Source organism: Mustela lutreola, chromosome 7 (genome assembly GCF_030435805.1).
Source record: "Mustela lutreola isolate mMusLut2 chromosome 7, mMusLut2.pri, whole genome shotgun sequence".
Taxonomy (NCBI): Eukaryota; Metazoa; Chordata; class Mammalia; order Carnivora; family Mustelidae; genus Mustela; species Mustela lutreola.
The window spans coordinates 80,192,074-80,208,921 of NC_081296.1; the positions used below are offsets into that span (position 1 = coordinate 80,192,074).

Consider the following 16,848-nt stretch of genomic DNA (forward strand, 5'->3'; position numbering starts at 1 on the left):
CACATACCCTTGGTTTTTAGACCACTTTGAGGGTAAGAAAGCTCCCAGAACCCTAGGGACCAACTCTCTCCACCGCCCCCACCCACCCCTGGGGCTCAGCTCTTACAGTGAGTGACACCAGGGGTAAGCACCAAGCCTCTTTACTCACCGCCAGGCCAGAAGTCTGGTGAGCCAGCTAAGCCATGTAGCTGGGAAGGTTCCTGTTTATGGAGTTCTCCTAGAGCACAGATCACAGAAGCAGAATGTCCCTAGTGGAAGACAGGAGCCACCACTCCTGGCCTCCACCCATCACCCCACCCACCAAGCAGTTACAGTCTGTCCTAGGCGAGACAAATCGAGGGAAAAATCATAATCATTTGGGGTATGAAGATGCTGGCATCACTTTGACCAAATCCAAAGGTGGGCACGGTGCCCCACGAGTGGAAAGGAGGCATTCCCCCACAGAAGCAGAATTCCCTCAGGCTCACCCTTACCCTTCCTGATAGGCCTGGCTTCTCCCTACCCCTGGTGGAGGGGCCCTGCTGATCACAGCCTGTCAGCATCCTCACAACCCAGCCCCAACTGCATATTTCCTCCTCCCGGGGAGCAAGAGCCTGGAGGAGTGGCAGAGGGTGAATGTGGTACAGTCACAGGATCATGGGATCTTAGGAAAGAGCCAGAATCCTTTCACTCCACTCTCCAGAGACTGGGGAAGGGCCTTCAGAGATCCCCATCCTTGCTGACTCTTGCCCCTTTGGGACTTCCTGAGTGCTCACAGTCCCTGGGTTCCCCCAGTGTCAGGCCCAGAGAAGCAGGGAGTGCTGATTCCCCTCCCACACCTCCCCATCAATGGTCTGTGCCTCTCCCTTGCTCCTCTCTTCATAGCCTTTCGAAAAAACCTTCAGCCCATAGCTTCATCCCTTGTCCTGCTCCAGACCTTTTACCTCCTGGGTAGTGTTTGTAACTTGAATGTGGAGAAAGACTTAAGGTAAAAGAATGCTACTCAGGATGAAATGCTTTAGAAAGCCAGAGGGGGAAGACCTGAGGGTAGAGTTGACTGGGAAGGGCTGTGTGTCTGGATTCCTGGGCCTCAAAGAAGTTTCTCTAGGTGCTGGGTGTATGCCCTAGAAGATGGGAGTGGAATGCCAGGTCGGTGGAGAGGGGATCAGCCTTGTGCAGGCAGCATGGGGAAACTAAGAGGGTCCACTCAGGAGAGGTGGGGCCTTGGGGAGCAGTCACCATGGCCTAAGGAAAAGAGCAGTCACCATGGCCTAAGGAAAAGAAACGGGACCACCTCACATCCTATCAGGACTGAAACACCGCCATCCAAAGTGCTCAGTGTCAAGGTGTGGGACTCTTGCCAAGGCTCTGCATAGGAGGCGCCTCTGCAAGGAGGCGTGCTCACCACGAGATGGAGATCAGCCTGGGACTCTGAGATAACAGCACAGACCAGAATTCAGTCTTTGAGAATCTACCCGAACCAAGCTCCAGGCCTGGCTTCGAGGGGAGAGGGACCTGCAGCTATACTGCCTAAGGTTGTGGGAGCACCAGAGAGCTGGGTAACCTGCCGAGTGCCAGATCCTTTCTCGTGTGTTGTGAACCCTCATAACAAGGCTATGCCACGAGCATCATCAACCCAGTTCACAGGTTCAGGAGCATTCTCAGAGGAGATAAGAGATGAACCAGCCTCTACAGAGATGCAGAGTGAAACCTGGATTGGTTCAGTTCCAAATCTCTACCTTTGCCCCACTATTCCACAGACCCTCCCACTCCTGAGGAAGCCGGGACAGGGCCAGTGTGCAACCTCTTACTAGTGGGACAAGAGAGATGGTGGTTCAAGGTGAAAGCCAGCTCCTAGGACCCAAAGCTGGCTGAGTCCTGCTGAGGTCTGCGATACCCTGACCCATTCTCATTTCATATCCTAGAAATGAATCCAACCACCTAAGTGAATTTTCCAGATACACAAAGCTCACCCTTTTACAATGTGAAACTTTTTTTTTTTTTAAGATTTTATTTATTCATTTGGTAGATAGAGGTTACAAATAGTCAGAGAGGCAGGCAGAGAGAGAGAGAGAGGAGGAAGCAGGCTCCCCACCGAGCAGAGAGCTCAATGTGGGCCTTGATCCCAGGACCCTGGGATCATGACCTGAGCCGAAGTCAGAGGCTTTAAAACACTGAGCCACCCAGGTGCCCCTACAATGTGAAACTTTTAAAACTCATTTTGGAAGGAAATCATTCTAAGCACACTGCTCTTCAGCACTTCTGCAATAGGCTATACATTCGTAGAGCACTGAGGATCCCTCAGAGAAACCAGTGGCCTCTCCATAACGCTGCTTTCAGAGGCTGTCACGGTGTCAAGGAAGCGGTTTTCCTTTTTGCCAAATGCCCTCCAACCACTTTTTAAATGTTTCTGCCTGCTTTCAAAGTTTTTTGGAGTGTTGCTTCCCTTGCCACCAAGCTACCAGGGGCCCCTTGCTACTCTATATGTTGAGTACAGGGATACGCAGGGACATTCTGAAACTGCGAGTAAGGAAAGACATGTGGGCTGTGACTGAGGACTGGAGAGTCTGTCCACTGAGAAAGGTGCGAAAGTATGGTAGTTCTCTCAGGAGTCCTTTTGGCTCCCCCTAGACCCTGAACATCGCCCTGTAGTTCACATCCAGATAAGTGATCCCTGCACATCAGTCCAAGATCACTCTATATCTCTTCCACTGGAGGAGTCCTCCAAAGATTACCATACAGACCATTCCCAATAACAGGAGACAACTGGAATATTTAAGACAAGGCAACTTAAGAGATGAAAAAAAACAGTCTTTGGTACTGGAAAAATCAGAGTGGGAATCCTGGTATCCCCATTTCCCAGCTGCACAATCCATCTGGGGACAGGAACCTACCACTGGGGACAGACACCTACCACTCTGAGCCTGCAGGTCATGGGGATGAAACTACCACTGGGGACAGACACCTACCACTCTGAGCCTGCAGGTCATGGGGATGAAAAGAGAGAACTCAGGAGGGAGCTTAGCACAGCACCTGGCAACAAACACAGGGTGAGGAGCCAGGGAGCTGTCAAGTCTGTGTGGGTGCCTGCCCTGTCAGGAAGGAAAGAGAAGAGCTGGAGCCTGAAGTGAAGCGGACCCAGGCAGAAAAGGAGCAGCAGAGCCAATCCTGGCTTCTAACAAAGGGGCAGAGAATGGTGTGCAGGCCCAGAGGGCTGGTGGTGCCCCAGAGAGCATAGAGTGGGGCTGGTACTGGGGATCTGGAACTTCTAGAGGGCTTAGCTCAACCTCCCTCTTCTGTCCTGCCCATATTAACACTAGGTTGGTGGGCCTGGCAGTGTGGGAGGGAAGGAGAGGCAGTCCCCCTATGGTTTGCACCCGCTTGAACCTAGTGACCAATGAAGCTGCCCGAAGCAGGCAGCCATCACTTCCTCTTGGGAGCACCCATCTGCCTAGGGGCCAAGTTGGGAAATGGCTACTGTGTTGGGTCTTAGCCCAGAAGGGGGGGTATGGGGAAGGAGAGGATGATGGGGAAACTTGGTGCCAGTGTGACCCCAAATCTCTTGGTTTCTGCCTCTAGGCCGTCCATTTAGCCACTGAGCACCCACTCTGAGCTGGACACAGGGCTTGGGGGCGGGGAGTCCACAGACAAATGACTCACAGTCCCAGCACCTGGAGAAAGACCTCCCAGTTCCTGGGTCCTTGCCTCCTGCCATCCTCAGCTCCCTTACCCACCAGACCCTCACCCGGCTTCTCTGAACTCGTCTCTTTTGCCCCTCTGACTTCGTTATGGTCCGGTCTTAACCAGACTCCGCAGTGTGTGTGCTCTGAGAGGGAAGCGACACAAAGGAAGGGGGGGGCAGAAAGGAGGGAATCCCGCTGACATCACTGCTCATTAGCATGTGTGACCTCATCAGGGGGCGGGACAATTTCCCCAGGTGTGGGGGGGGGACAAGGGGGGTAGTATTTAAGGGAAAAGCTGACAGTGCTGCTGAGTGAGGGAGTGGGTACTGCAAGCTGCGGGGCTGCACACGCACACGGATGCACACGGACCTCGACACCGACATGGACACGGACACAGAAACCACAGCACTATGCCCCTCCGGCAGCCTCCAGGCCTCCCCTCTAGGGACGCCCACACCAGGTGAGGACTGAGCTGGGTAGGTTCCAGCTAAAACCATGGGGGTGGGAGCTGAAGCTCTGGTGGGGAGGTCAAAACTGGGGGTTGACGGAGCCTGAACCCAAACAGCAAAGGGGAAGAGCAACTTAGGAAGTGGGCAAGCCTCCCGCTCACACCAGGACTGAGGCTGGGCTGGGCTGGGGGCCCCCAGGGTGCTGCCTAAACGCCCCCGCCCCCATCACTCCCAGGGCTTCGCTGGGGAAACTGGTGCTCAGACCCTAGGTCAGCCTCACTCCTCGGAGGCTGGGATGGGCAGGAGGGATGGGGGGAAAGGGAAGGGGTAGCCCACCAGCCTGGGAATCACTGGCTGGGGGCTGCCCTGGGGACCTGTTGGAAGGGTTTCACTGGCTCTTGGAGGCCCTGGCTGCCAGCCAACTATTGATCCTGGGCTATTTCCAGCCTCTCGCCATCCCCCTTTGTTGTGTCTGTCGTTCTTTCTCCAGTTACCCTGACCCATGCATTGTCACTCTCCCTCTCGCTCTGGTCTCAAGCTCCCGCACTCTCACTCTCACTCTCCCCCCCACTCCCTCCCTCTCTCTACCTCACCAGGAACAGAAGATCTCTGGGACTCATAGGGACTGCCAGAGATGCAGAAAGATTCTCACACACAACCATGCACTGGGGAGATTCTCACCTGTGGGGCCATGAGAAGAGGCTGCTCTTCTCACGCACAGGGGCGGGGGCACTGCACACATCATAACTAGCAAAGTCCCTTCCCTGGGAACAGGCTCCCCACAAAGTTTTTGCCCCCCACCCCCGCCCCCACAGATCCTGGGCAGCAGCATCAGCTTCTCATCCCCTTCACCCCTCCCCAGTTGGAGGGATTACCTGGATTGGGAGGCAGTAGAAGTCAGGGTGTCTCCAGTAGAAGGCAGGGCCTCTCAGTAGAAGGAGGGGCAGCCTCCCGGGGCCAGAGGCCTACTCTGGGGGTGTGCCTGTGTGTCAGCGTGAGGTCTGTGGGCGTGCAAGCCTACACACAGTTGCCTCCCCTGCATGGGGCACGTTTTGAACATGTTGTGGCTGGACCCACATTGGGTAGGCCTCTAGTTCAGCTCCTTTGAGCCCTACCAGTTCAGGCTTCTGGGGGAGTTCAGTGTCAGAGGCCAGGTCAAACATTCTCAGCTCCTTCTGGGTTGTCATCCACTGGGGCTCTGAGGCCACAGCAGGCAGGGTTGAGCCCTCTACAGATGGTTAGGCATACCCCCACTCATAGCTTCCTTCTCTTTGCCCCCCCAGAAACAGATGCCTCACTGCTGAAGAAGCCAGAGAAGCTGCTGGCAGGGTTGGACCGGGGTGGGCCACCCCCTGCCCCAGGGGCCCCCAGACGAAGAGGCAGTATGCCTGTCCCCTACAAGCACCAGCTGCGGCGCGCCCAGGCCATAGATGAACTTGACTGGCCACCTCAAGCCTCATCCTCTGGTTCCTCTGACTCCTTGGGCTCAGGGGAGGCAGGCCCCACCCAAAAGGATGGCATCTTCAAGGTCATGCTGGTAGGGGAGAGCGGCGTGGGCAAGAGCACCCTAGCAGGCACTTTCGGTGGTCTCCAGGGAGACAGTGCTCATGAGCCGGAGAACCCAGGTATTTGGGGGAGCCCTGTAAGGGTCAAGGGCACCTGTGGAGTCCTAGTCAGGGATGGAAGAGCTCAAGGCATGGGCAGCCCCTGGAGGCCAGAACCTAAGAGAAGCTGTTCCAGTGCTCTTCTGTGGCAACCTCCCTGGAGGGGGTCCCTGGTTACCAGGTCTCACAAGTGTTGGGGAGCCTCCTAATGGGCTCTATTCTGTCTTTATTTCCCAACAGAGGACACTTATGAAAGACGCATCACAGTGGATAAGGAGGAAGTGACTCTAGTTGTTTATGACATCTGGGAACAGGTAAGAACCTAGGAGAGCTGGGGAGGGGCAGAGTCTGGCCGAAGGCTGGTGGCACTGCAGGCCCTGGTTCCAGTATGTTCTAGAACCTGGCCTTTCACACGGATCATCTCAGAGAGCAGAGGCCCACATCAATGTGCATGCCATGGCACTGAGTGCCTCTGTCTTTCTGGGATCTTCCGACCCGGAGGGAAGTTAGGATCTGAATCTGACAAACCCTGCAGCTGTGAGTGAGGCTGAACACCCTGAAACTAACCCCATCCATAGATTTTTCAAGCCTGGAAGACTCTGATCTGACAGGAGGAGAGCTCAGGGCTCTGGAATACCAGAGAAGGGGGGAAAGTGAGGATTTGTGAATATTTGAACATAAATGATTACTACATAGAAATGAGAGGCCAGATTACATACAGCTGAAGAGTATTGATTTTTAAACTAAGAGATTAAGCATAAGAAAGTAGGATGGGCTATCCCGGTCTAGGACCCTGTGTCCCCAATTCTCCCATTTGGGGCTCACATTATAAACCACCCTCTCCTCCACAAGCACCCTTCAGGTCATGAAGATTCTGCCATTAACTAGCTCTATGGTCCTAAGCAGGTGGCTTCTCCCTCACACCCAGATTCCTCATCCTTGAGATGCAGGTGCTCGATGGGTGCTCCCTTGCCTCCAACCCTGACATTCCACTACTCTCTGCCCATATGCAGGGGGACGCAGGGGGGTGGCTGCGGGACCACTGCCTTCAGACCGGGGATGCCTTTCTCATCGTCTTCTCAGTCACCGACCGGCGAAGTTTCTCCAAAGTTCCAGAGACCCTACTTCGGCTGCGAGCTGGGAGGCCCCACCACGACCTCCCTGTCATCCTCGTGGGAAACAAGAGCGACCTGGCCCGCTCCCGGGAGGTCTCACTGGAGGGTGAGTATCCTGTACCTCATCCAGACCGGAGATCTCTCCCTTCCAGGTCGCCTCTTCTCCGCAGGGCCCTTTTACCGTTTCAGGTGTGCAAACAATTGCCTTTACCCTTTAGCAGGCCAAGGGCAGACTCTTAGTGCCCGCGCCTAGGGCCGGAGAACGCCTTCCCTTCACTCCTCCCCTCTTCTCCAATCCAAGGCCCCTGTCTCTCCTGCCCTCCGCACCACCACGGTCCTCTGCGTGATCCCTGCCTTGTTCTGTTTCTAGAGATTCACAGGCCACGACCCCTCTCTACCGCACCCGGCACCTCCTCCTCCCCCCAGACCCCACCTCCCACCCCGCCCCGGGCCGGTGCAGCCCGCGGGCGCCTCAACCCCTCCATTCCCGCAGAAGGCCGCCACCTGGCAGGGACCCTGAGCTGCAAACACATCGAGACGTCGGCCGCGCTGCACCACAACACGCGGGAGCTCTTCGAGGGCGCGGTGCGCCAGATCCGGCTGCGCCAGGGACGGAGCCGCGCCGGGGCCCCGAGGCCCGAATGGGGCTGCCCAGACGGCCCCCCGCCGCCCGCGCGCCGCGAGAGCCTCACCAAGAAGGCCAAGCGCTTCCTGGCCAACCTGGTGCCGCGCAACGCCAAGTTCTTCAAGCAGCGCTCCAGGTCGTGTCACGACCTCTCCGTGCTCTGAGCCACGGTCGCCATGGTCACCGCGGTCGCCATGGTCACCGCGCCCTCTGCTGCCCCCCACCTCGCCCTGCCCCGCCCCCGTCCGGCTTCCTCTCGAAGACCGTCTAGGAAACCAAAAACGCCCAGGGCGCACGGCCACCCGCCTGCGTCGCCTCCAGTCCCCGCCACCACCGCGCGCGCCCGGCTACCTCTCCGCCCCAGAGCGCCTAGAAGGCGAGGACGCAGACCTGCGGGCGGGCGCGCTGCGGCCAGGGGCAAGGTGGCTTCTGGAGGGCCCGAGGGGCTATACTTCCGCCAGCTGTTTTGACTTAATTATTAAGTCACGGCTTGACCACCTCTCCCGGAAAGAGATCCTAAAAGCGAGAACAGGGAAAGTGCTTCGTAGACCCCTTTCCAGTTCTCCACCTTTATACTCCGCGCGAGCACGCCTCACCTTTAAGAGATCCTTAAAGGTAAAGACACGGAGACGCTTCTTTGAGACTTTTCCTAAAACGTGCTGGTTCTTAGTTGCAGCACTTGTCCACTTTGCCTTTAAGAACTTCTTAAAGGCCTTTGCCTTAAGAACTTCTTAAAGGCAAAGGCCTGGAAGCGCTATTCATCAGAGTTGATTCTGTGATTCACCACCACACCAGGGCACTTCCCTTTTAAGGTTATTAAAGGTAAGGTTGGGACAGACTTTTGCCTTCAGATGCCACAGCAAAGAGCTGAGCAGGTGGCACCGCCCCTTTTGGCCAGGGCCCAGGAGCCCCCAGCGAGGGAGCCATCCTTCCCTTTTCAATAAAGAACTTTTCTACATTTACTCATTTTGACTCTGTTCTCAAAAGCCCCGCAGAAGGGGTAGTTGTAGATGGAAACTGTTAACAGACAAAGCTTAGGCCCAGAGGAGCAAGGAACCTAAATCTCCACGGAGGCTCCAGAACTTTAGTCCTGGTGTAGTCTAAGAAAGGAGCCACAGGCCTTGGAAATATCTGGGTCTAACTTGTCCCTTTGCAGATGAGCAAACAATCCTGGAGAGGAGCAAAGAATTGCTAGAAGGTTTAGTAACTTCCTGACACAATGGGACCAAATCCACACCCTGCACCTCATCACCTTACCTCCCCTTATTCTGCAGAGTGAGGTGGAGGCCACATTTAGCACCCAGAGCTACCCCGAGCTATGCCCCGGGCTGGTTTCAGGTGGGGCCCACATCCACGAAGGAGGCCCATCAGCTGGGGCATGATGAAGATGGCCCGCACTTCCCTTGACAGGCCCCCACCACCCCAACTGTCACCTGCAAAGCCCTGTGAGAACTGAAGCTGTCAGTGCCTCCCCTGGGGACGCCTACGCCTACTGCTGCCTGAGCCAAGAGTCTGAACAAAGAGAGCAGAGGCAGCAGCTCCCCTCACCCCAGACTACAGCACAGCTACTTGAGCACCTGAGGGCCAGACCACTCTGCCCCACCCAGGTTTCCAGAACTTAATGGAAAGAAGGATGAGATGTCTCCTGATCCCTGCAGCAGGGAAAGAGCCAAGGGGGACCAGCTCAGCATGAGAGTTTATGAGATGATAATATGAATGACATTACGCTTTGAAATTTATTCCCTTTCTCTGTTCATTCTCTAATGACTATATAAGGTGTTATTGAACCTTTTATTATGGAAGAAAGTTTAAGTAACTTGCCTGGGGTCAGTAAGCAACAGAGCGGGGCTCCCACTCATATCTGCTTGATACTTAATGATTTTATCCAAGTTTGCATCTGAGGTTCCCCTTCTAGTAAGGAGAGGAAGAGGAAGAAGGTCATTAGAAGAAGTGTAAGGGAAACAATGGGCAGGGCCATGGGCAGGTGCTGAGGTGAATGGGCCAGAGAACTTAAGTGATTATGGGGGAATAGCCAGGTCTAAACTCTGGGGACCATGAACAGAGACACTTCATAATGTAAAATGCAGAAAAGCACACTTGGCCCCTTGAGGGGACAGATGGTTGGATTGAAACCTCAGGGATATTAAGAGGAGGGATAGGAGATGAGCATGAAGAAGAAGGTTTGGAACCTTACTTTTAAGTACCTTAAATGGCAAGAAAAGGAGTTTGTGCCCAAGCCTGCAGACAGTGAGTCACCAAAGGTCTTTGAGTATGAAAGTGACACAATTGGGACCATCCTTGGGAAGGAGGAGGCTGGGAGAGGTGTGAATGGACTAGAGTAGCAGGGGCAAATCCTGAAGAGTTAAGCCCAGGGGACAATTAACAGTCATACATATGGACAGTAATGAAGGGCCATCCCAAGGGAGAAGGTGGGGGCAAGCAGAGGCACCAGCAGTGTGAGTCAGAATTGGTGGAACTTGGCAACTGAGCAGCTAGGTACAGGCAGGAGTCACAGGTAGTGGGAGGATGGTGAGGAACTGGGAGTTAAGGGGCAAAGGAGGATGTGGGTAAATGGCTCCATTTTGGAGACCCTTGAATTTGAGATGGTAGAAAAACATCCATACAGAGTTTCAGCAGCTCCCTGAACAGCTGCTCCCTGAAACTCAGAACAAGTTAGGGTGAGAGACACAGCTGTGAGAATAATGCCCGTAAAGATGGTAATAGAGGAGCTAGAAGGAAGAAGTGCAGTCACACAGCACCGCGTGCTGGGTCTGAGGCACTGCTGTTGCAGACTTGAATGTCTTTGATCAAGGAACCCTGCATTATTATTTTTAAAGTATTTTATCTACTTATTTGGCAGAGAGAGCACAAGCAGGGGGAGCAGCAGAGGGAGAGGGAGAAGCAGGCTCTCCACAGAGCAGGGAGCCCATATGGGGCTCCATCCCAGGACCCTGGGATCATGACCTGAGCTGAAGGCAGACGCGTAACCAACTGAGCCACCCAGGTGCCCCAAGCCCTGCATTTTTATTTTGTATCAGGACCCACAAATTATGCTGAGGCACTAAGGAAGGGGATAAAATACAGGCTGGGATCCTTAACCTCAAACCACTCATGGGCTTTAGGAGTCTGTGATGTTTGTGAAGTGGGACAGTTTGATGTGTTTGTGCAGTGGCACATTTGAGAACAGAGTTCACAGATTTCCTCAGGTTGCCAAAGGGGTCTGTGTCCCAACAAATTACAAACCACTGATGGTCCTGATTGCTGCCAGGATGGGGAACTGGGTGCATGGAGAATGGGTGTGAGAGGTTTACTTTCCATTGTATAGCCTTCTTCTGTTTGAATGTTTAACAATGGCACATATTACTGTTCAAAAACAAAATAACTTAAAACAAAGTCTTGATGTTGCAGAGAAAGAGAGCCCAGAGACAGGGTCCTGGGGATAAGGAGATGAGGAAGGTGGAGACCCAGCCATCACCAAGGCAGCGGAAGAACTGGACTTGAACTTGCGGTGGTTCTGCCAAGAGAGGAGGGCTCTTGTTTTTTTAAGTAAACTCTATGCCCACAGTGGGCCTCACTCTCTCCACTCTGAAATCAAAAGTAGCATGCTCTACTGACTGAGCCCGCCAGGCGCCCCAGGAAGAGGGCTTTTCCAAGGAAAGGCTACCACCAATGGTTAAATGTGGCCAAAGGGGAAGATGAAGAAAAAGGCCCAGTGCCTTTCATGTATCTGAAGCTTCAAATATGCATCCTGAAGATGGTGATAGCACCCGTGAGGGGTGCCACACACACCATAAGCATCCTTCCCCCTCGCTCAGCCAGCCCCATCAGCCCAACCCATCTGTGCGTTCCCTCCAGACGCCTACATGGATGAGCTCAGAACAGACGGAAGCTGAAGCCAGGCTCCCGCCAGACTTGGAAGGTGGGGTCTTCTCTGAGAGCCATTCTCCCTCTCTCTGGGTAAGGCAGAGTCGCCCAAGGGGGCTGATCCACTGGTGTGAGAGATCAGCAAAGGGTCCTGGGGCCGGAGCGGCGGCTTCTCCACCCTTGTGCTCCTCTTAAGCATGCAATTGTGTCTGCGCCACTTTAGGAGCCAGCCCTTGCCCCTTCCCGCTCCCAGCCCCGCAGTCCCACAGGACATCCTCAGGGGCCCACAACGAGAAGTGTGTATGCTCTGCAGGGAAGGGCCGGAGGTGAGGCCAGTCCTGCATCTTAGAGGGCATCCTTCTACTCGGGGGCTCTGCTCCAAGGTGGGCCGTTATGCCCTGCTGCATCTAATCCTCTCTAGAGAGACTGGGGCAGGGTCTTTCCTATTCTAAAAGCCTGCCAGTCATGGAAGGGGATTTCACAAGTCTTCTGCGTTAAACCCTCATTCCCAGAAAGCCCACCCATCCATACATCTTATTAATCTAACATAGGTCTAGCCACATCACTCTAAGTCCATTTTTCCTGGACATCCATTCACAAATCCTTGTTGTTCCCCTCAAGTACTGCCAAATGCCGGTCACCACACTGGGCGCTATGGGAAAAACAAATACAGGTTAAGACACGGCTGCTGCCCTCCGGGAGTTTACAATTGAGCTGGAAATGTGAGACAAACTGGACCACAGTTTGACTATCTATCTGGGGGCTATGTCATGTCCTCTAAGAATTCTGAATGAAGAAACAGAATTTGGAGACAAATTTTAGGAACTGGGTCTTAAAGGATATATGCAGGCTAGATTGGGGGAAGAAGAAACTCCTTGTGGAGAAACTATGTGAACAAGTACACAGGAGACATGGGACAGGGTAGGCAGCCCCGCGTGTGAGATAGACACTCTCCCTGTAAGAAGGCAGCAAAACTTGAGGGGATGGTACAGCCCAGTTGTCAAGGGACTCCAAAGCCAGGTAAGAGCATCCTGCTTCTTAGTCCTTTATCATCTTGGTGGCTCTCTGGTGGATATGCTCAAGGTGCCTTGTCATTTTTTTTTTTTTTAAGGTAATCTTCACCCCCCAGTGTGGAGCACAAACTCACAACCCGGAGATCAAGAGTTGCACCCTCTGCCAACTGAGCCAGCCAAGTGCCCCTTTATCCCTTTGACTCTAAAAGACATACTCCATGGCTTGGTGGCCTGGTAGACTCTATGTGCCCATACAGATTCCATGGGAGCCCTGCCAGCACTTTAATTAGTACTTAGTCCCACTATTTTCTGGATGCAGAAAGTCACTCTCAATCTCCCTTCTTTTCTGGACCTCAGCTTTCCCAATTATAAAATAAAGGTAACAATACCTACCTTGTAGGATGGTCATGATAACTAATGCAATGGAAACATCTTTGTAATTTGTCAAACATTACAGAAATGAGCCTTGGAATTTTTTTTTTCCCCCAAGATCTGTGTCCTGATCCCTTATTCAGGGACCCCATCAGCTTACTAACTTCTCAAGGCACATCAGCACCCCGGAGATGCAAGTCTAAGGGGGCACCTGGCTGGCCCAGTTGTTGGGGCATGTAACTCTTCATCTTGGGGTTGTGAGTTTGAGCCTCACAATGGGTGCAGAGATTACTTTAAAAAATAAAGAGGGGCACCTGGGTGCTTCAGTCGGTTAAGTGTCTACCTTCAGCTCAGGTCATGATCCCAGGGTCCTGGGATGGAGTCCCGCATTGGGTTCCCTGCTTAGTAGGGAGCCTACTTTTTGCTTCTCCCTCTGCCCCTCCCCTGCTCGTGCGCTCTCTCAAACAGATAAATAAAATCTTTAAGAAATAAATAAATAATAGATGGGGTGCCTGGATGGCTCAGTCTTTAAGCGTCTGCCTTCAGCTCAGGTCACGATGCCAGGGTCCTGGGATCGAGCCCCATATCATGCTCCCTGCTCGACCGGGGGGCCTGCTTCTCCCTCTTCCCCGCTTGTGTTCTCTCTTGCTGTGTCTCTGTCAAAGGTTCAACTTGCCTCCAAAAGACCCCCATTATTAGATTTGTTGTTTTGAGGAATATTGGGGGACAGGAGGGAAGACTGGCAACTGAAGCCTAAGTGATGGCATTATATTGCAGTTTTCCATTTTTTTGTTCTAGTTATGATTTGTCTTTAGAGGACCTGAGCTGATTTAAAATCTTTCACTGAAAGGAAGTCGTCAGAGCCCTGGAGACCAGTGATGGCAGGTGCTAGCAGACTCCTGCGTCAGGCAAGGAGGGGCACTAAGCAAAGGGTGGTAGCAGGGAACACTTCAAGGTTTCCCTGGCCAAAGCAAACAGCAGGAGTCCTGCTGAAGGTACCTGATGGGGTGGCTGAGGAGAGAATCACTTTGACTTTTTGAAGCCATCTGATTGCTATCTGATTTTAAATATTTTTTTTCTTTTTTCTTTTAGAGTGAGTGAGCATGAGTTGGGGGGTTGCAGAAGGAGAAGCAGACTCCCCGCTGAGCAGGGAGCCCAATGTGGGACCCCATTCCAGGACTCTGGCATCATGACCTGAGCCGAAGGCAGACACTGAACTGGCTGGGCCCCCAAGTGGCCCCTCTGATGTATAGTTTCAGGCACAAAAAAGGGACTGAGCCAGTGAGACTTACTCTTCTGAAATCCAGGGTGCTTGTGACCCAGGACCTTGTGAGCAGGGGACTTCAGTCCAGGAAGAATTGCTTTCACCACTGCCTCACCCTCACTTCTCTCCCTGCACATGGGGAGCATTCTGAGGTCAGGAAGAAGTGGGAATAATGATGGCCAGTAGTAGTAACAAGCTCTCAAGTTCCGAGCCCTCTCCACTGGCTTTTATCTCAGCCTCACACCGTCCCAGAGACAGGTGCTGCTATTAGCTCTCCCTTTCCACAGATGAGGAGTCCAAGTCACAGAGGGACGAACCCCCAGTTGAGTACTCAACTGCTCTCGGACAGCAGAGCCATCTGCAGCCCATGGTGTTGCTCCAGAGTGTGACCGTTCTGCTGCAGGGTGAAGGCCCTCTGGCTTGGACGAGCCCAGGAGTTCAGAAAAGGCTAATTTTTGGCACTCCCTTTCTAAACAAGGAGGTTTCACGATGCTTGAAAGCTAATGAAAGCTGCCTTCCTTTCTGGAACATTGGCTAGAGTTTGACAAGTCTCTGATTTCCAAGGTCACTGCTTCCCCTCCCTGCAAGCCAGCACTGACTGGCTCCTTGCCAGTCTTCAGGCCCCTCATCCATCTACTATTGCCCTCAAAAATAACTGCTTAATGGCCCTCCAGTAACTGCAGCCAAATTCTTAAGGGCTCTTGAGAGGAGATCATGTGGGAAAGCTAACAGAACTCATCCAACTTTTAAAAGTGAGCTTTGATCAGCTCTTTCCTTGCCTCCATGTTCCTAGATTGTTCTAAATTGGTTGGTCTGCTTCACTGCTCACAGAACTCTCTCCACCAAGAGCACATGGAGAGCAAATACGTCCTGGATACAAAGTGCAGAAGTTGGGAGGGAAGAGAAGGGATGTTTGAAGCCTGAAGGTTCAGACCCAGTTCTGAGACCAGAATTTCTTTCCTGCAGCCAGCTCACGACTATCACATCACCTGGTTGCCATGGAAACATCAGTCTCTGTTGGATGGCAAGCAGCACTTTTTTGACAGGAAGCATCAGAGGATACCATGGTAACACCAAAAAGAGTAAAGCTGCCTTCTCTCCTGGAGGGATGAGGAAGGAATGGAGGATGCTAGGGAACACAGGCCAGGAAGGAAGGGTGTCGGAAAGCTTAGCTCTGACTTGAACAGAGAGGGAATTAACAGACACCTAACATATGCAAAGCAAAGCAATAATGAAGAAGACATGTCTGTGGCTGGCCTCATCGGGCTATAATCATCTTTTAGTAAGAGTTTACACAGAACTGTTCATGAAGGCAGAATGAGACTTGTAACAGGACAACTAATCCTGAAAAGGGAAATCAGCTAGCAAAGCTTCAGAGTCTTACAGGACAGGATTTTGACCAGCAGAAGACGGGCAGAGAACAAGATGAGCAAACATGGAAGTGGAAAAGTGCAGGACGTACTGAGAACTCAGGATATAGAGGTAGGAAAAGCAACTCCCAGGCCTTGGCTCCCAGAGGGGCAGGCTGAGATTAGGATCTAAGAATGCGAAGCTGGACTGCCTGGATTGGAATCCCAAACTTGCTGTGTAATCGCCCACGATTACAGGTTATTTACCCTCTTTGGGTATCCGTTTCCTTGTTCACAAAGCAAAGATGGTGAGAGGGTTGTTGTGAGGATTAAGAACTCAGTACACACCAAGTGACTAGGGCAATGCCTAACCCAAGACAGCGCTGTGCCAGCGTCAACAAGTATCGTTGTACCACCTCCCACTTCCGGAGCCAGCACAGCCCCTCCCCGCTGTCCAACCATTACTTCCTGACTCTCACCACACTCCTTCTGTAAAGAGAAAGGAGAGGCTGTGATGACCATCTCCCTTCAAGTTGCGAACTCAGTTCCCTTCCTCCTAAGCACCAGGACTAAAGATTCAAATGGCAAACACCTGCTTCCTCTGGTCACTCACATCTGGGGGCTGTTGGGAGCCTAAGAAGGAAGTAGGCAGAAACCCAATTCCAAGAACATGTAAGTTTAAAGAACAAGGAGGAAATACCACTGCCTTAAAGAAGACAGAAGTATAGGCTAGAAGTCAGAAGTCAGGTGAACGTCATTTTAGAACAGAGGACAGCAGGGCAATTCTATGCTAGAAAAGGATCTGGGCCAGTCTCTCTACCCACACCTGAGCCACTACGCCCAGGCAATGGAGCCTCAGGAAGGTTTCTTTTACCTTAGGAGGCTGTTTGCTGCCCCCTCCTCTCACCCCCAATGCAGAAATGAGTAACTAGAAGGCACTGAGTCACATGTAGTGACTCTGGCTGTCACCCACTAGATGCTGTCACCTTATATAGGTTAAGGCTAGAGTAGTTGTCCTAGATGTTTCCTCACTTCCACCATTCTCTCTCCCCCAGCAAGAGGCTGTATGAGGAACAAAGGACTGGTGGGAGAACTAAGCTGAAAGAAAGCAAAGTGAAGGCAGGCCAAAGTAGGCAAGCATGGGAACGAAAGGAAACCAAGCAGACGCGGGCATCCATCTGATGAAGGCAGGGAGGCAGGCAAGGCCTGTTGTTATTTATAGTTTGGAGGAGTTCAAGACCGCCATGAGGAAGCCTGGTCCTGAGCCTCAGGATAACTAACAAAAATGGTCCACGCTGTTTTTCAGGATGCATTAGCAGCCAAATCAATAACTATAGGGGAACTGGGCCCTAGCCAGCTACTACCTAAAATCAGTGCAGCCTCCTTCCCTTCCCCCAGGCCCAGAGAGCAAACCAGGACAGGGAAAAGGTGGGGGTGGCGGCAAAGGCAACAGGAGCAGCGAGGCTGAGGCTGCAGCAGCCCGGGGTGGGGGGGTAAGGTGGGGGGATTATGGTGGGGGGATGAAGAGCTA

At 52.9% G+C, this 16,848-nt stretch overlaps 1 protein-coding gene across 2 annotated transcripts; it reads left to right on the forward strand.

Moving 5' to 3' along the window:
* The first annotated feature begins 2,952 nt into the window (after nucleotides 1–2,952).
* REM2 (RRAD and GEM like GTPase 2) lies at nucleotides 2,953–8,417 on the forward strand. Of its 2 annotated transcripts, none has more exons than XM_059181631.1 (5): nucleotides 2,953–4,122; nucleotides 5,395–5,736; nucleotides 5,956–6,029; nucleotides 6,729–6,936; nucleotides 7,327–8,417. In XM_059181631.1, the coding sequence occupies exons 1-5, from the start codon at nucleotides 4,020–4,022 to the stop codon at nucleotides 7,617–7,619; spliced, it is 1,020 nt and encodes a 339-aa protein (XP_059037614.1). In that variant the 5' UTR covers nucleotides 2,953–4,019; the 3' UTR covers nucleotides 7,620–8,417. The 2 variants fall into 2 exon arrangements, with proteins under 2 accessions (XP_059037614.1, XP_059037613.1); XM_059181630.1 differs by having other exon boundaries at nucleotides 3,892–4,122; nucleotides 7,324–8,417.
* The last annotated feature ends 8,431 nt before the right edge of the window (nucleotides 8,418–16,848 follow it).